At 49.6% G+C, this 20,344-nt stretch overlaps 1 protein-coding gene across 2 annotated transcripts in view; it reads right to left on the bottom strand.

Moving 5' to 3' along the window:
• TSNARE1 (t-SNARE domain containing 1) overlaps positions 1 to 20,344 on the bottom strand; it is a 1,167,042-nt gene that overhangs the window by 348,311 nt on the left and 798,387 nt on the right. For both annotated transcript variants that reach the window (XM_085604814.1, XM_085604815.1), the window contains exons 9-10: positions 19,733 to 19,807; positions 14,607 to 14,663 (exon numbers count right to left, since the gene is read on the bottom strand). In XM_085604814.1, the coding sequence (XP_085460940.1) occupies positions 14,607 to 14,663; positions 19,733 to 19,807 (132 nt within the window). The remainder of the gene's footprint in view (positions 1 to 14,606; positions 14,664 to 19,732; positions 19,808 to 20,344) is intronic.

Genomic DNA, 20,344 nt, shown 5'->3' with positions numbered 1-20,344 from the left:
ACACAACGTTATGTTCATACTAACGCACCAACAAATGGGTCAGGCCCTAGCATAGAATAGGTGGTGTTTTGGAAGAAATCTTTAAGCTGCCAAAACATGTTAGGCGTTATTGTGTCTGGTGAGGATTGTACACGTCTCATATGAGATTCACTACCACTGGAAAGTTCAAGTTCTCGAATTCTCTACAATTAAAATACTGACAATTTGCGCAGCACATACGACAAAATTAAGTGCTTCTTGGCTTGCTGCTTAACAAAGGCATATTTTTGATACCAAACTCGTTAATTTAAAGGACGAGTTGCTAAGAACCACCCACCTGGGTTTTGAACCTGAAGAACGCTAAGCCTTGCAGTGTGATGTGCAACTCACTGAGCCACCTCAGCAGCAGTTCTTTAAATGGGAAAAATAAGTGCAGGTACTCATTTAATTGAGCTGGAGGTGTAATGAGTGGGCGGGGCTAATGGCAAGACATGATGATACTTAATGACTTTTATAATAGTTGCAGCACATACCAGAACACGAGAAATGTGTTTATATAAACAAAACCGTTTAACTCATCACACAAACTGAAATCCAAAAGTGGTGTTATGTTAACATTTCCTTGTTTTGTAATAGTTGCACCTTCTAATTGCCGTACTGGAAATTGCTGCTGTTTGGCACAATACTATACATGTTTGAACATGGGAGTAGTCAGAATATGAAAATTCTCCCACTTCAAACCAAAACCTTTACATTCTGTTGTCTATTCAGTTATCATTCAGTCTGTCACCATTCTGCCTGTCCACCCTTCCATATCCAAACCAAATCATCTACAAACCTATCCATCCATCCTCTCACTCATCCATCCATCTCTTTATCCACCCTTTCACTCATCCATCCATCCTTTCGCTCACCCATCCATCAACCTTTTCACTTCTCCATTCATCCACCCTTGCACTTCATCTGTCCTCATTTTCACTCATCCATTCACTCTTTCATCCATCCTCCCTCACTTTCATTCATCCAATCATTTTCACTTATCCACCCCATCCATCCTTTCACTCATCTTTTCATTAATTCATTCATCCATCCATACAGCCATCCTTTCACTAACCCATCCATCCAGCCTTTCACTCGCACGCCCATCCATCCTTTCACTCACTCACCGACCCCTCACTCACCAACCCTCCCTTTTAATTTATTCATGAACCTCTGTCGCCAAACAGACAGGCACACACAAAGCACCACGCATTTTAAAAAGAAATACCTCCTGAGCGTGTCTCTATTCTCTGCCTCTTTCTCTCGCTTTTCTCTCACCAAAAACAGTCATACACATGCAGGCAAAGACACAGACATAAGCAGACACACAAAAGACTCGGGTTTGATTAAAGCCATTTTAAACTCTTTACCTCCCATGGCTTTCTTAATTGGCAGTCAGCGGACTGCCTCGATTCCTCGGTTTGCACAAATGCACACAATAGTGTGAATGTGATAGAGCAGGGTCCATTCAGGCCCTGTGCTGTCATACACAGCGTGAGGGTGAGCACCCAGACATTATGCAAATGAGCCCTGCTGAATAGCTCATCTGGGGCTCAGATCAGGGCTACAGAAGCGACGCCTTGGCTGCCAGACAAGTTCCACTGTTGCTGACCAGCACCTGCAGCCAATGAGTCAACCCTTTTATGAATACAGGTACTCTACTTGGCAGTTGAGAAGTGCCAGTACTCAGAGTGATAAAGCTAGGAAATGCCATGACTCAGTACTGGTGAGTACCGGCCCATTTAAAGCACTGCTCAGCAGCAATGTAAAGTGGTTAGCCAACCAAGGAAAAATAGCATTAGCTACACCAGGATTCTCATACAAAGCACATCACTTCTACCACCTGCACGTTTGGGTCTTGGAACTGATACAGCATTCTACTGAACAGTTGCAGACACAGATGTCGGATCATTCCCACATCACAGGGCGGAGAGAGGTTTGCCGCGCGGGCATGCATAATGAGGCGCTTTCGGGAGGCGGGAGCATCCGAGTTCACGACAAGCTACTTCATTATGGGTCTCGCCTACCGGAACATACCATTTTTTACAAACGACTCCTCGCGTTCGCCTTCAAGCCTTCCTGCATGCACAACTGATCGCGCTTCAGAGGCTCAGTGGCCAATTAAAAATGAGCAGTTTAGTAAAGCAGTTACTCCCAGATTTAAAGGACGCGGGTATAAGAACAACAGGAGCATTGATAATTGAGCCGGGAAAACCAGGACAATTTTGATAAATACACAGTCTAAACGGAGAACAACAGGGGGCAGTAATGCTAACTCTACTGAAGAGGGCGCAACGTATAGAATGGAGCGCAGCACTGAACGTCACAAAACCTATCCACTGACGAGGAACATTTGTATGTATGTTTACGGTATTTCTGTAATGCAAACCTAGCCAAAAGGTAGCGGGTGATCAAAGAGCAGCATAAAGTCTACAAGTGATAGGAGAGGCGGGTGGTTCGTGGGTGGTGAATGCATTGTGATGTGGTGTTTTTTAAAGAGGCGAGTCTTCGACTCTTTCCTATATTGAAGCAGTGTGGGGCCTGTCCTGATCCATACGGGTATGTTGTTCCAGATCCACTCCCATATATCATCCCAAAACTTTGGAACACGCTCCCCGTAGAATTAGGATGCCTAAACAATGAATCGCAGTCTAAAAGCATGGCTATATCTACATTAATAGCCCCCTGTGTGTCTCCATTTTTCCTGAAGCAACACTATGTCTTAGAGCTGGGAAGCCTATTGGTAGCCATGCGCTTTGGAAATCCGCATAGCATAGGGTGCATAGATGGAAAAAGCCTGCTGCCTCGTTTTGATTTTATGCTTCGTAGTCTTCAATATGATCGTGTCCTATCTATGCATGTTTCACATTCTGACCTACAACATTTTAAAGAAATCTGACCTAAACTGATACTAATAACTTTTTGCAACTAATGACTAAATGCTTTCTGGTGCGTTTACTTCACAGTACAGATTCTGACTATATTTTTCATGCCAGCAACCATACCATCTCTTTCACATAAAAGAGAATGACACTAAGTATTTAAGCAGTTTGTGGGATGATTATTTGACCAGTGTTAGACCTGGCATCTGTTGGCATGGTCTCCCTGAACCTTTATGGCTTTCGACCTTGTTTTGCCAGCTTTAGGGCTTGAGCGCGTTTGGCACTGCTGTGCAGTGCCAAAGTGCTGTGCTTGTCATATACATACTGTGGATCGGTGTATATATGATTGGCTTATCTGAGTTACATGCAAGTCCCTTGGCATGGGGTAAGACTTATAACCGGGGCATGCATCTCAAATGCGCCTCAGTGGGCCTGCACACTGGTTGTGCCATCCACAGAGGTAGTAATTCACTAATTGTGCCACAGGTTTGCCCTGGTAGGGCCATTTGTGCATGGGTCCCTGTTACTCAGTTTGGCATTTAAATGGCTATGTGCCAAGGTTCTTTATGTCCCCTGCTATATCGGAGTTCTCCCTGGTGACAGGGTGCGGTGTTGGGAAGAGACTGGGCAGGTGTGTGTATGTGGTGCCTGGAAGAGTCGTGAATGACACCTAACAGTGTGTTCGGTACGATAGGGCCTGCTTCTCGCATTGGGTTAGTATGAGGGCATGTGGGGAAAGGCTATCAAGAATCATTTCCTACAGGCAGAATAGAAGCAGCAGAGTGTTTGGTATCGATGAGCTCGTAATGGCGAATCCTCTCCTGTAGTGGGAGCGGGTTCGACATTACACTAATGGAAATGCCACTTTGGAAAAGTGTATAAAACAAATGATGTCTCAACATGTAATATTTAGAAGACCGTTATATAAAACATGCACAATCGTTGCGAAAAAGGAAAGACAGGGAGACTTGAAATTTTGTTAGAATAATGTAAGGAGCAGTCTGTATTTAGAACAAATTGGGCAAAAAGGGACAGTATCAGCACTATTTACATCAAATGTGACAGTAACCCGTAAAAAACGTTTGCATGTATGGGCTCGTGAGAAACCAGGTGAATGGCGCAAGTGACAAGTGGAACAGCGGAGAGCAGCACAGAACAAACAGTAGTGACAATATTTCCAGGAGAACTTTTCAGTTCAAGAGTAGGTTGTTACAAAGAATTAATTGGAGCTGACAATTTAGTGAACTGTGGAGTTGCGCCAAGAGTTGCGCTGGGAGGTCAACGATGTTTCGACCTATAGTAGGTTCAAGTCATCTTTAGGACCAGGTTACAATTTTATCCGTGCTGATTGGATCGGAAGTGTTTCAGTGTACGGGGCGAGGGGAAGTAAGGGGCACCGCTAGCCAGGTTGCACGGAAACAAATGCAGGAGCTGTAAATATGTGGAGCCCAAGCTTATTGTAGGCATCCAGTGAGTCACTGTTCAACCGGGAACAGGAGGAAGATGACTGGTATAGGTGGGCCTGGCGTTGTGTGGAAGACGTTCGGGGACTCGATTGAAGGTATATGCAGGGAGTAGAGGTCCAACTGGATCCTCAGGGGGCAGGCTCACCATGTCAGCTCCTTGCATTATTCTAACAAACTTTCAAGTCTAGGTCTTTCCTTTTTTGCAACCATCGTGCATGTTTTATAGAACGGTCTACTAAATATTACCTGTAGAGACGTCATTTGTTATATACACTTATCACCCAGTTCTCAAATGGGTATACGGGTAACCTCCTGTTGTTCGGTTTCCATACTTTGGAAAAGTGGGCATTTCAATGCTCATAGCTCTGTGTGCCTGTCGGCCTATCTCCTAATTCACAATCGGGTGCTAGGTGGGCATCCACATATGTACATTCCTGATAGAAGGCCATAAACTAGGGGCTCAAGGGAAACTGCGGACCTCTAAGGGGCCCTTTCTAAGGCAGGTACGTGGGGATGGAATTGGCACCTGCATTCCAAAGAGTAGGGTCTTGGCCCCACTAAACATTGCGATCAAACCTCCCTAGATAGGATGGCAGACAAGACAAACTTTAGAGAGGGTCTGTGCATTTCAAAGGTGGCCTTTCGAACTGATCGTATCTACAAAGGACCCGGTGGGTATAACTACCTGGATTTCGGCCTCTGAAAGTAGATATGCTTTTGGATTTGGAACCATACTACGTTGGTTCGATATTGGGACATTGACACGAGTAATCCTTGGGGCAGGAGGGACTTCAGCTGTATCCGCAGACTTGTGCTTGCTTAGAGCTTGTTGTGCTCCAGGAAGGGGACTATCACTTGGTGGCTTTTGCCAGGATGTTGCTGGCCTGCAACTAAGTGCCAACTGTCGTAGCCTTGCTGGCCTGCAGCTAAGTGCCAACTGTCATAGCCTTGGACTCTTAACTACTCTCCATAGACCGGTGAGCTGGCCTCCTGTCCACGAGATCCCAAGTACACAAAGGCTCTGACTGTCTCCGCGAGATTGTAAGGACCCACTGGGAGCGGCGGAGATAGGTGGAAGTCAACGTGGTTGTGACAAGGACTGTCCTGACATACATGATCATCTTGCTGTGTAAGTGGAGTGTGTATGTGAAGATCAGCAACCATCTGAGGTGCCAGTCTGTGAGGAGTTCAAGGAGTGTGGGGGAAGCTTGCAGAGTCCAAGGGACCCATGCTTGCTACCAAGGGACCTGTGCTAGCTTGCTCTCCAGAGCATGTGGTGTCCGAGAGGTGCTGGAGGAACCTGAGTCGGGAGCGGAGACTGTCTTCGGCCTCCAGAGCAGCAGGACGACAGTGCCGGACATCGCGGCCTCTGTCCGAGGTTGGTGGCTCCCTCTCCCTGGACTCACGCCACAAGGTGGTTTGTTGTAGAAAATACTATGACGAGACCTGTGGTGCTTCTGTGCCTTGTAGGCATTTGCAGCGGACTGTCGGGGTTTACGGCAGGTCACACCTACGCTTCAGGGAAAAACATTTCTCCAGACGTGGAAGCATGCTAGCTTCCTGTAACACAACCTTTTGTCTATTGGGGGGAGGTGGGGATAGCGAGCTTGCCCTCGTGCAGGTGCCGTCGGGCACTTCGAGGTCTAATCCGCAAACTTGTGGTGGCTTGGAGCTAGTCGTGCTCCAGGAAGGGGACTATTACTTGTTGGAACTTGCCTGGACGTTGCTGGCCTGCAGCTAAGTGCCAGCTGTCGTGGCCTTGGTCTTGAAGTATTCTCCAAGGGCCGGTGAGCTGGCCTCCTGTCCACGAGATCCCAGGGACACAAAGGATCTCACGGTCTCCGCAAGATCATAAGGACCACACTGGGTGCAGTGGAGATCGGTGGAAGTGATCGTGGTTGGCACAAGGACCATCCTGACACACACCATCATCTCGCTGTGCAAGAGGAGTGCGCGTTTAAAGATCAGCAGCCATCGGAGGTGCCAGAACGTGAGGAGTGCAGGGAGCTTGTAGAGTCCGAGGGACCCGTGCACTCTACCATAGGACAAGTGCTAGCTTGCACTCCAGAGCGTATGGTGTCCAATGGGTGTTGGGGGAACCTGAGCCGGGAGCTGAGACTGTCTTCGGTCTCCAGATCGGGAGGACAACAGTGCCTCACATTGCAGCCTCTGTCTAAGATCGGTGGCTCCCTCTCCCTGGACCCACACCACAGGGTGCTTTGTTGTGGAAAACACTGATGAGACCCAAGAGATTTCATGTGCTTTGTGGTAATCTGCAGCGGACTGTCGGGTGTACGGCAGGTCACATCTCCACTTAAGGGGAAAACATTTCTCCAGACGTGGAAGCGCACCAGCTTCCTGGGTCACCCTCGTGCATGTGCCGTCTGGCACCGGGAGGTCTAATCCGGATGGACAAAACTAAGTAACTGTTTATTTCCGTGTTAGGTGGTTCTGTCTAGTCAACAGAGCGACAGCTGGGGCAACATGCATCGTTGGCTGGTGGAGTTGAATTACTGAGGAGCTGGATCACGAGGCATAGTCAGTGACTGTTTGACCTTACTGCAATAGGAAATTCTGAAAATTGCATAGAACTGTAAAGTGTATATACAATGTGTGTTTCATTTTTAATTTCAATAGAGAAGGTTGAAAATTGTGTATAACTGTAGAGTGTATATACAAAGTGTATCTCGTGTGTGTGTGTGATACACAGACAAGTGTTTTCATACATACAGTGAGGAGCCTGCTTGTGGCATAAGCAGTGTGTTGCGAGAGGGGGTGTTGTGCCACTACTTTACACTCAAGCTCTGAGGATAAGCCTGACTGCTTGGTTCCAAGCTATCACGGGGTAAGCACAGGTTATCGGACAAGTGTATCGCACTCATCCTAACGTAGATTTTGACTGGATTCGATGCGTCCTAGCCAACCTAAATCCGCTGGGTCCAACAACCATGTATTATTATAATGAATAAAATACCCGATGCCATACATTGCAAAGATATTGCAATAATACTCGGGCAGGGGGGAGGAGCCTAGCGCGCAACCAAGATGGCCGCGTAGGTGCGAGGCTCCCGAGGACCACCACGACCTCCTGAATTAATCCTGGCTATATCCTGTCCTTGTTGAGGGGACTGCATCGGTGAACCCGAGCTGAGGCGCCATCCGTTTTTCCTTTTCGAATCGGACCCCGGACACCGGTGGGAGCACCGATTGAAGGTTGCGGCCTTCTCCGCGCTGGCCCCCCGGATTGGAGTAGTGGGGCGATCCGGGGACAAAGCGAACAACAGCGGCGGGCAGGGCTGGGCGACTCGCGTACCCCGTGCTTTCACTTTCGCGCTCTCCTTGCCCTCAAGCGAGGTAGGGTTGCGGAGCGGGGTGCGGTGGTGTGGCCTTGTCCAGGTGCCCGGCTAACCCGCCGGCCGTGAGTCGTCCTGCGGCCCAGTGGTCGCCCTCCCCCCCCCCGGAACCCGTGAACTGGTTTATCGGCCCTTTCGAGGAGATTGGCGCGACGGTGGGAGAGCAGGCATGTCCACCAAACAAGATGGCGACCGGGCGAAGGTGAAGACGACCCGCCGCGGCCCGGCGCCTCAGTCCAACAGTATGGACCGCTACACCCTCCAGAAGGGATCTCCGGAGACATTGCGCACATCCCCGGCGGGCCCGACGGAGGCATCTGCTCAACCGGTGGATCTAACCCTCCGGGACGTCATGGGCGCCATCGCAGAGATGAAGGCCTCAGTAGACCAGCGCTTCGACACCCTAGCGCAAAAGATAGACTCGGTCCTGGTGGATGTTAGCCTTGTGAGGGCTGACTTGTCCAAAACCAATGACCGGGTCGATTCCCTGGCCCACACCACAACGAGCCTCACGACGGACGTGGTGGCCCTCCAAAAGGAGGTGCGCCGGCTTGGCCAGGCGAGCGCCCTGATGGACCGGCGACTGGAGGATTCCGAGAGTCGGGCCCGGAGGAATAACATTCGCATTGTGGGAGTGCCGGAGGGACGAGAGGCGGAGGCGGCAGATCTTTTTGTGGAAGAATTGATCCTTACCCATCTCCAGCCCCGGGGGCTGAGTAAGCTTTTTGCGGTGGAACGTGCTCACCGGGTCCCTGGGGGCAGACCTAAGGCCGGTGCCCCGCCGCGGCCTCTCATTGCCCGGATTTTTAATTTCCGGGACAGGGACGCTATCCTGCAGACCTCCAGGCAACAGGGACCGGTCAAGCTTGATAACATGGATGTGCATTTCTACCCAGACTTTACTCCGGCGGTCCAAAAACTGAGACTGAGTTTTCTTGGAGTTAAACGTCGCCTACGGGACCTGAACCTTAAGTACTCAATGCTTTTTCCAGCTAAGCTAAGGGTGGAGGTGGATGGGCGCACGCACTTTTTTGACCGACCCGAGGCGGCTGGGGACTGGTTGGACACTCTGCCTGGAGATCGGGGCCGGGGGGGTGGGGGGGGGTGCGGTTGGCGGGGAGGGCCCGCCGGATCAGAACTGAGGGGTGAAGAATAGGCCTTGCTCTGGACAACATTCCTTTACCATTTTCTGATCGTTTATGTTCCCCTCCGATGGAGGTCGGGTGGGGTCTGTTGGGGGCTTCCCTCCTCCTCTGGGGGACTAGTTAGTTTTTCATCTATGGGGCGACAGGCACACTGCACTTTGGGGGGGCTGTCTGGGCTCATGCAGGGGTGCAGGGAGGGGGGAGTTCTGTTGGGATGGGGGGGGGGTGGGGGGGGTGTGTTGTTTGTTTGCACCGCAAGGCAAGCCCTTTACTGTATTGTTGCTCTCGAGATGCTCTGTGGGGGACGACTGATTGCTTCTACGTATGATGGGGGGTAGGGATTTGACTGTGTTGTCATGGAATGTTAACGGCCTGGGGGACAGGGTTAAGCGTGGTGTGGTCCTGCAGTATCTGAAACGTATCTCACCAGATGTTATCTTCCTGCAGGAGACGCACCTTATAGGTAACTCCTTTCATGCCATGAATCGGCGAGGCTATCGTTTGGTGGCCCACTCGGGCTTCACCTCGGGCTCGCGGGGGGTGGGTATCATGATTAAGAACTCGCTCCCGTTGGAGATTGATGAGGTGCGCCATGATGAGAGGGGACGCTACACTGTTCTGGTGGGTAGAATGGAGGGTAGAGTGTTTGTTTTTATATCAGTGTACGTTCCGCCTGGGTTACAATCTACTACATTTGCGGATTTGGGGCGCCTCCTCCTGGACCTCCCGGGTGGCCTGCTGGTGGTTGGGGGGGACTTTAATGCGGTAGTTTCTGGGTCTATGGATCGCCATCCCCCTAGGGACCTCCCCCGGGCACAGGCCTGGCTGTCCGGCCTTTTAGATACTCTGGGCCTGGTGGATTGCTGGCGACTAAAGCATCCCGCACAGCGGCAATACACCTTCCACTCGGGTGCCCATGGTAGCCTCTCGCGGCTTGATTACATCCTTGTCCCGGCGGCCTATGCTGGGAGGGTGGGAGAGGTGTGCCATCTGGCGCGGGGCATTTCAGATCACTCCCCAGTACTGTTACATTTCGATGTCTTCCCTAGGGGGGAGGGTAGGGTGGCTCCAATCAATGCTTGGTACTTGCGTGACCCCACTATTCGTGCCGACAAGATCAAATCCTTACAGCGATACTTTGATGAGAATGTGGGGTCTGTCCCTTCGGCCATCTCCCTGTGGGAGGCTTTTAAGGTAGTTCTCAGAGGGGAGGCCCTCTCCTTTATCTCCCATGCCCGGAGGCGCGAGCGGGAGGAGGTAACCCGGGTGGAGGCCGAAATTGCGGAACTAGAGGGTGACCTGGGGAGCGGGGTGACAGACGCCAAGTTGCATGTTCTGCACCTCAAGCAGGCGGCCTATAGGGCCCTCGTCACGGAGGCGGCCAGGGGCCTCAGTAGAGAGCAACAGGGGCGACTGTATGATGTGGGTGATAAGGCTGGTAAATTGATTGCGTGGTTGGACAAGAGGGAGAGAGCGAGTCGTGTGGTTCCTTTGATTGAGGGGATGGATGGTGTGCCTGTCACCGAGCCGGAAGCCATTGTCTCCTGCTTCGCGGATTACTTCCGCGAGGTGTACTCCCCGGTTTCTCCCTGCTCGGAGGAAGATTCCCATGCCCTGCTTCGGGACATCGCGCTGCCCTCCCTTACGGTGGAGGACAGGGATTTGCTGGACGCTCCTCCCACCTCGGACGAAATTGCCCTGGCTATTCGCTCGGTCGCATCCGGCAAGGCCATGGGCCCCAATGGTATCCCCATCGAGCTCTACAAGCTGCGACCGGATGTATTGGCGCCCCACCTGCGCGCCATGTTCCTGGCGGCCCACTCGCAGGGTTCCCTCCCGCCGGACCAGCGTCTGGCCACAATCGTGGTGATCCACAAGGAGGGGAGACCCCGTGAGCGGGTTACATCCTATAGGCCTATCTCGCTCTTGAACGCGGAGCCCAAAATCCTCGCCAAGGTACTGGCCAACCGGCTGGTTGGCGTGGTGGGCGATTTGGTCCACCAAGACCAATCTGGCTTTATACCCCATCGCAACACGGCTCTTAATCTGCGACGCTTGCATGGGGTGCTCGCGCGTGTCCCGTTTGTGCGGGAGCCAGCCATCTTGGCGTCCTTAGATGCCACCATGGCGTTTGACACGCTTGAATGGCCATACATCTGGGCGATGCTGGCGAAATTTGGATTTGGACCGGGATTCATTAGCTGGGTCAAATTGTTGTATTCGGGCCCATTGGCGCAGGTGGTGGTGAATGGGCGAGTCTCGGCCCCCTTCGCGCTGGGGCGGGGCACGCGTCAGGGTTGCCCCTTGTCACCGCTCCTGTTTGCATTGGCCTTGGAGCCCTTGGCGGAGTGGCTGCGGTGGCACCCCTCCATCCGTGGTCTCCGCTGGACCCCCGAGCATGAGGACCGTGTGTCCCTCTACGCCGATGATATCCTTTTGTATCTCGCCTCCCCGCGTAACTCGCTGATTGTCCTGGTTGATGTTTTGCGCTCCTTCGGTCGTAACTCAGGCCTTGTCATCAACTGGGCGAAATCCTGCGTGTATGTGCTCTCCGGGGAGGCTCCGGCCCTACCACGGGACTGCCCGATCCAGATTGCCTCCCAGGGGTTCCGGTACCTGGGTATATATATATTACTCTTGACCCGGAGGCCCGCTACGAGCGGAACTTACTACCCCCCCTCCAACGCTTGCGGGAGGACGTTGCGCGCTGGCGGCGTCTTCCGCTTTCGCCGCTTGGCCGAGCGGCCTTGTTTAAGATGATGTCCTTGCCGCGCTTTCTGTATGCGCTTCAGAACACTATGGACTTGGTTCCGGCGCGCTACTTCCGTGAGGTGGAGAGCCTGCAGCGGCGCCTGTTCTGGGACGGGAGGCCGCGTATTGCCCTGGCTAAATTGACGCTTCCGTGGTACGATGGGGGGGTCGCCCTCCCGGACTTTAAACGGTATTACTGGGCCTCCCAGCTAGCTGCGATTAATCATGGCCTTTACGGGCCCGCCCTGAACCCGGCATTTGAAATGGACAAGATGCTCCTGCCCGGTGGCGATTACAATCGAGCGCTCTACTCTGGCGCGCCCGACTCCCGTCTGACGGGACCGACGCGTGTCATGGTGCGTGTATGGCACGCGGCTAATGCAGCTATGGGGTGGAAGGACCGTTTGACCCGGGCGTCACCGCTATATGCGTCTGAGAGGTTGGGCTCCCTGTGGACATCGAAGGGCTTCGAGAAGTGGGACACGATCGGAATCAGCACAGTGGGAGATCTCTGGACGAGGGGGGGATTCAAAACTTTCGAGACGCTGCAGACGGAGTTTCAGCTGCAAGGCAGTGAGTACTTTCGGTACTTACAAGTCCGCCACGCGCTGGGCTCCGTCTTCCCGGATGTCGCGTCCATTCCGGAGTCTTCCCCCCTGGAGGACAGAGTGCTGGATGGCCATGTCCCAGACAGCACGATCTCCCTTATATATAAAAAACTGATCAACGACAGATCGTGCCTGCTGACTAGTCTCCGCGAGGCCTGGGTTGCCGACGGGCTGGAACTGGACGACGAGGACTGGATTTCCGCGGTGGCCTCTCCGAAGGAGGTGGCCATCCCGGCTCGCCTTCGCTTCGTCCAGCTTAAGATCCTCCACCGGGTTTGCGTGACGGGGCCAAGGCTTCTACGTATGGGCTTTGTTGGTGACGGATTGTGTAAGCGTGGCTGTGGTGCCTTGGCAACTTTCATGCATATTCTGTGGGAATGCCCACAGGTGGAGCGATTCTGGCGTGGTGTGCATGAGGTCCTGCGTGTGGTGACGCGTGTTGCGCTGTTGCCTGAAGCGAGGAGATGCTTGCTGAATGTGTGGGAACCAAATGACTATTCGGTCCCGCAGACGCGGTGGGTGACTCTGGGATACATGATAGCTAAGCGCGACATTGCTCAATTGTGGGGATCCCGGTGGCCCCCAGCGGTGTTGGCCTGGAAAGAACATATGGATTGGTGTATGTTTCGTGAAAAGGTAGTGTATGTGGCGAGGGGTAAGCCTGGGGCGTGGGTGAAAATCTGGGGCCCCTGGAACGCCTATCGCGGGGGTATTTGTGAGCCGCCACTGCTACCGGCCGCTTCACCAGCTCCGTCCCCCTAGCCGACCCCCTCCCCCAGCCGCGGGCATGTGGTTCCCCTGTCCCTGATTTATTCCCCTTCCCCTCTTCAGAGTTTGGCTGCTGGTTGGGATCCCCCACTTAAGGAGCACGTGCCGTCACTTTGGATGGCGGGTTGCCTTGCGGGTGTGGTTTTTTTTGTGTTGTTCTGTTTTGAAAAAAGGAAACCGTATTGTGGGCTTGGAGTTATGTGGCCTGCGCTATTGATATCTCCTGCTTTACCGATCTGCGCCGCCAAGAGACTCTTACTGTAGGTATGTCATATGCTTCTGCCACTCTAGCGGCCGGCCGGATGGTTGTAGGCCCATACTTGTAACCCTTTTTAACATGTAATAAACGGTTTCAAAAAAAAAAAAAAAAAAATTATACTCGGGCAGAAGCAGCCAGCTGTATATAGGACCGTGGGAGGTTTCCCCAACACTAAGGACTTTTCAGACGCAATACTGAAGCATGTAGGATTCACCTCAAGCTGACCTTTCAGAGGTGACCATGACATGTAGACTAACAAGGGTAAGTATGGCCACTGAAAAGATTCCCCACTAGTGCATTGGGGACAAGAGGCTCCCTGCCCCTATCCTCAACCTTGTGCCATATTTGGAGAAAGACCTCCTTTCTTGGGGTTACAGAAAGAAGCAATATTCGGATTCTGCATTAAACTGACATATGAAAGGCAGAGATGCTTCTGTCCTAATGAATTACGGAAGATAAATACTGATGCAAACGGTATTCCACAAAGTCCGGCTGGATCCCTCAGCTTCTGCTTGATGGATGTATTTGCTGTTGGATGCATTCTACGCATGGAAGTTCATTTCTACGGTTAACGGCGTGTAAAAGGTCTTGGTCTTACCTTAGGCACCCTAAACAGAATAACCGGTTAGCTATATCACCTAGCTCTTACACATGAACATAGTTGTCCCTACCTAAACTATCTTTAACTGCTGGGGACTCAACTTACTTGCTTCCTGTTTCCACAAAGAGGTGCAAGGAGGTTTAATGGCGGTAGTAGCACTTTACAAAACCTTAAACTAAATCTATCTCGTGGTCCCCGGACGATACACCCTGAAGTCTTGTATCGTGTCCTACAGATTTCAGCTAAGCCGTGCCTGGGAGCTCCACCTGGCTGGCATGGCTTACTCTCATCCACCTGCAAAGTCAAAAAAACTTCCTCTTGGAAACTCAATATTTAGCACTCAAACACATAGGATCATTCATTCACCCCTATTGCGATCACTTAACACTCCGTTATCTCTCCGGTCCAAACTCAATATTGTACCACATGAGTATACGCTTGTGGAGAGCTTTAATACCATGTGTGATTGAAACGCATCTATTTTTTTCATAAATATGAAGTTATTCGACACATCTCAGCTTGCTGTCGGTCAATACATTTGACAATATCATCTAACATTGATTTAAGATCAGCAGCAAAGTGCGGAGCAAATACAAAAATGTTTCATAAAAAAAGCATGAACTAATTAAAAACAAGCAAACAATTCAAAACTTGCCAAGAGAGAGGCACGTAGGACAACCCTATTGAGTACACAGACTGTTCTGGAATCATCTTTGTTTATTCTCACTGCAGGGGAGTGATAGATATGTGCCTACCAGCTTACTGCTCCTCTGTCCTGTGGGAAGCAACGATTTTGATTTCTCTGCAATTTTCTGTAAAAGAATTAAAAAAAAGATGGTAGGAAATAATGATCAGAATCCAGCAGAGGCAAAATGCCACATTTATGCATATTAATCGCTGCTCGTTTGCATTAGAACAGAGATTGTCAGCACTAAAGCCAAGTGGAGAAACTGCTTCTGCAAGTTATTGACGCCATTTCAACTTTAAAATCTGACAGCGTTTTCAGAACGCTGAGAGGCACTTAGAAAATGGCACCCCGACTGTGAGCATATATGCGTTTCTTTTTCAGCTGGCGAGCCCGTGACTAAGCTGGGCACGGACAACACTAAAAGAACAGACTAAATTTGGCACAAAAATGTAAAACAGGCATATACTTGTACGTGGGCAAGGGGCCACGCGACTGCTCGAAAAGGCAGATGTTTGCCGTAGCGCCTAAATTTACATATAACAGACAACTCACTGCTCAGACAAATGTACAGATAATGGAACGTGGGCGAGGAGCCACGTGACTGCTCGGAAAGGCAGATGTTTGTCGTAGCGCCTACATTTACATATTACAAATAACTAATTGCTCACACAAACAGATATATATAATGGAACGTGCCGTGGGCGAGGGGCCACGTGGCTGCCCGAAAAGGCAGAGGGTTGTAATGGTGTCTATATTTACATACAACAGAAATAAAGCATTGCTCACTTTTAGGTCACGTGGTATGAATGGATGGATGCAGCGGCCCGCCGGATGTGGGGTGGGACACGCAGAACATTTTGTACAATTTGCCTGAAGCGAAGAGATGTCGGTCTCGGAGGTGGGCGGGGGTAGTTTGGGCGAGAAAGGACCCACAAACCTAAGCCGCAGTCCCCGAGAAACACTGGCTGCAGCCGTCGGTTACACTCTGAGGCGGCAGCAAGGATAGCGGCCCGATAACCCGCGGGTGGTCAGGGGCCAATGCACCCATCGTTACTGTTTTTACCACCCACTCACATGGTGGGAGAGAGGGCACACGTGTTTTTCCTAAAGGGCACCTAGCAGAGTATTGTATTTCGGAAACTTCGTGAACATTGATTTTGCGGTAGGTTTTGAATCGAGCAGAAAAAAAAAAAAACAATTTGGGGCTGGATCGTTCACACTCTTGGAAAGCTTAGCAAACTTCGGCAGTTTCACCACCTGCCAAACTGGGTGGGGTACATTTAATTTCCTCAGACTCATCACTAGAATGTCGTCTTCCCCCCCCGCCCCCAACAAGCAGGGCTGGATTCGAAGTCTGGACACCCCTGCAGAGTAGAGTTGGACAATCAAGGGCTGCTGGGAGTCAGCAGAATAGCATCGTCTTGTGGAGGGAGGGACTATGGCAACTTCATCTGGGGCCGGGAACCTGCTAATATATAGGGACGTTTGTTGGTGTTCCTCACACACCAGGCCTCTGATAGGCCTGAGGTTCTGAAGGAGTCAGACACAAGACCGCCGTGTGACTCCCTCCATTTAGTCCGATGGGTCGATGGACTAATACATCAGCTCTAGGAATCTGCGTTTGACCTCACAGTCACAGGTTTAAATAAAGGTGGATCTACTCAGCCTTTCACCCATCCAAGGTCGAATAAAATGAGTATCATTAAGTGGGGGCAAAATGAAGATCCGCTATTCAGCTCCAAGATGCCCCCTCTGGGCAAACATGTGCTAGTACACATGATGTTATGTTAACCCTTTTTGCATTTCAGGAGCACCATTGAGTCAGCATGACTCCTGATTTCACCCTTGCCAAGTTCACCTGTGATTGCGGCTCACTATGTGCTGCACAAGAAGGGAATGGGACAGTCTGAACCATCTCTGGCAGGATGCTATGGGCACCCACAATGCTTTCGGACATATTCAGGCCAGTCTATGGGGCATCACTGATCTTCCCCTGCCTCTTGGGGCAAGATGTGACTCCACAGCCACACTCCTTGAATAGAGAACCAGAATTCTAAGCACAGCGACTGTCCACTGACCCACACATTAGGATTCCGAGAGAGAGGTTCACGTCCTATAGTATAGGACAAGAGCGTGCCTGCGAGACACCATCTAAAGCACAGAGGATCAATGACTGGTGTCACCTCTTCTTTTGTAGGGTATTGATTGTTGGGGACGGGGGGCTGTATCTAGGATGCTAGCATCAGTTTCATTGTGATCTCTGTCCACGCGGTCAACGCACAGCCATAGAAATCAGATAGTGTAGTGTGCAGAGCTTCAGATTTGCCGTCTTATTAATAGACTGTATTGTGTCTATTCTACAAAACGGAGAGGAGTGTGGGTCAATGAGGAAACTGCGGTTAGATAAGAGTCTCTACATAGGAAAAACTAACAGACACTTGGAGTCAGCTCTTTCCAAAGACAAAACCAAGGATCTCTTGGTGCAAATTTTTGTTAGGTGGAGAAGTAGATCCAGCTACAAATCTAAAGATTTGCAGTTTGGACCAATGGGAGACAGTAGAGCTAAGGACAGGGAAGCATAAAGGCTAAGCACTAGGGGCCACATGATATTTTTTTAGGTCTCGCCTGACCCAGCGCTTGCGCTGGTCTGGCGAGACTTTAAGTAAGGGCTTAAAAAAATGCTACTGCCGGCTACAGCATTCAGTGCATGTGTGCGGGCGCGCGCTTGAGCAGAGGCGCCATATGGCATTCCTCATGCTCATTAAGCGCATCGCTCGCCGCGCGCTTGATCGCGATCACTTTCACGTCGTGTGACGGCCGCGCGCGCACCACTCCCTTAATACTCTCTTCTTATGCAACGTCTTGTGGCCAAGTTCGATACTTAATTAAGGAATGGGTATCTTTAGATACTAAACTATTGCTTTTCTGCATGCTTCCCTCCCCGCAATCACAGAATATTTGCTAGCCATTTAAAGAATATATTTCTTTACAGATCTTCCTGTGTATATGTGTCTTTTTTTACTTGGCTTGTGTCAAGTTTCAACTGAACTACACTCAGCCTTGCCCCAGGTAGCTTTTGTGCTGCACACCTTGTATTTTCTTTCTTCCATGTGCCTAAGCTGGGCTCGGCTGGACTGTGGCTTATAGGTGCTTGCAAGGTGGCCAAGGGCTAAAGTTAATGTCCAGAACAGCAGTGGTCGGCTGGACAATGGCAGACAAGTCTAGACAGTGCAGTAAAACTGCAGCACTAAACAGCTTAATTTTTCTTACTTACACCGTCTGGCAGCGAGGGAGAACTTCTGTTGTAAATAGTAAAAAAATAGACAGGGAAGGGAGGGGTCTGTGTGTACAGTGCGTACAATAGACGGAGGGCACTTTTCTACATGCACACTTGTGAAAATATATTCCGGGACACTTTGTGAGCAAGCCGCGATCCCTACACAAGAAAAGATGCAGCCATTGAAAGCAAGACAAATATCAACGTGTCTCCCTTCTATTCTAGCGCCTATAAATTAGATATATCCACCACCGCTATAGTCATTTTTATCCCGTGCTCATAGAGATCATGGGGTTCTGTTGGTTGTTTACCATAAAAGGGAACAATGACCCCAAATAGCCCGGAAAGGCACTATGCAGATAACACAAACAAGGGCCCATAAAGTCGGGAAATGGCTTTCCAGGGAGAGCAAATGGAGTTTGCATGACCAAAGGTTTACAACGCTGGATAGGTGAACTGAACACGCCCTGTGTACAAGTTATTTTTATTGTTGCTTTATTGTCCAAAGCAATTTAAATCTGACATTTACGAAGAAACGATAAATAAGAAAGCAACAGTTTATTAAATACATTTTATGAAGTAGTGGTTCCGCCAAAGACATTACGGGCTACTGCTTGAAAATGCAAGTTATACAAGTATGTAAAAACAACGTTTTATGTCTTTTTTTTTTTTTAAGTGTCGAAAGTGACCTAGGGATTTTAACTGGAGCGCTCTATTGAGACAGCGTTACCCTTGCTCGACTTTTCAGGACAACACAACAAGGTTTGTCACCTTGGCTTTGATGGAATTAACGTGGAATTGATCCTGAGCTGCTTGTATTCATGTTTTCCTTTCTTGATTGTTTTGCTTTAAAGGCATCGCGCTTTCCCTCAAGGCTGCAATTTCCTAGTACCAGCGTGCTTCTGCCTTTTTGGCATCGAGAGTTCATCTTCGGTGCTTTGAAATAACAAGCATTGGCATAGCCAATAGGTCTAGCCTTTGGGACCTTATAAGTGTTTAGCCATGCAACAGTTGATGTTGCTGGACCAAGGCTATTGTGCTGCATAACTAAATACTTATAAGGTCCCAAAAGCGAGACCTATTGGCTATGCCAATGCTTGTTGCATTTGCAACCGGAGCCATTTGGTAAAATCGTCCATTAGCGAATGGAAAATAGCTCTTCATGATGTATGAAAGGCTTTGTAGTCGCAAATTGCTATTACCTTAGCACATGCATGAAGCATTTTCTAGATGCAAACTGTGCATTTAGGAAAATGCAATTACCAATCGACTTCGAATCGACGGTAACCATGTGCAAACTTTGAAGAATGCCCAAAACCCTGGGGCATGTGTGCGTATTACATGTGCACATTTCTTTTTTTTTGGGGTGCTTGGGGTGGCCGGGGAGGGGCCTTAGGCCCTTGGCTCTGAATGAGCTAATTTACGATTGCCAATTAGGTAACAGCAAAATAACTTCTGCATAACTCTTCACACCTATGGGTCTTTCGGCCCATACGAACAAATGGAGTAATATTACCTAATAGCAAATCGCTATTTACTGAATCGCTATTAGGTAAAATGAAGGAATCACAAAATCTTTGGTGATTCCTTATATACATAGCATTTTGCAATTACCAAATAGCGATTCGCTAAAAATTGCTATTTGGTAATCGCAAAAATGTTTACTTGATACATATAGCACAATATGTGGTAGACCATGATGATGATATAGGTGCTTTAATAAAATTCAGAATTGTATGTATTGACTGCAAGCAGGGTTGGAATGAAGACAAATTAACCCAGGCAATTTTACCATAGTAAGTATGTTGAAACATAAACCAGATAAAGGTGGGAGGGACACTCATTTCATCCAGGTCACTCGTACAATTCTGTGTGTGCGAGGGAGTAGATCAATTACAATTTTAAACAGATGTTACCTTTTGCACCGTCCCATAGCGCTGGATGGCATCTGACAGCTGGTTTTTTAGCCTGTCCAACTGAAGTCGATCTTGCTGTAATTAATAAAAAAAAATAAGATTAGGTGGATGAAGTTGTACAACATGCATTCATCCCATCACCAGCTCCTGAAAGGGACCTACATGGTCTTGAAAGCTAGTAACCTGAACTAATATACCCAGGAAAGGTCTCATCTCTGGTAGAGCGCTAGGTGAATTCTTAAAAAAGCACACAGTACGTTTCTTCTGTCACACTGTCCCCTTCCCCAACCATAGGGTGACCAGGCGTCCCGGGTTCGCCCGGACAGTCCCTGGTTTTAATCAGCTGTCCTGGCAGATTTCGGGAAATTAAGCGCACATCCCAGTTTTTAGAGAGGGTTGACTGAAAATGGTGGGAGTTGCCTTTTTACTTTTTCCAAAGCAAGGATAGTTAGCGGTTATAAGAACACAATTTAACTAACGGGCATGATACTGGCTTTAAAAAGCGCATTTCATTTATGTTCTTACTGCCTCTTCTATAATTCTGTGCTGGTGAGCACTGTCGTGTGCACTTGGTTTATTTAAAATTGTAGTCCTTCTTCTATTTTTGCGAAA

Source organism: Triturus cristatus, chromosome 5_1 (genome assembly GCF_964204655.1).
Source record: "Triturus cristatus chromosome 5_1, aTriCri1.1, whole genome shotgun sequence".
Classification (NCBI taxonomy): Eukaryota; Metazoa; Chordata; class Amphibia; order Caudata; family Salamandridae; genus Triturus; species Triturus cristatus.
This window is presented reverse-complemented; position numbering and strand designations above follow the sequence as displayed.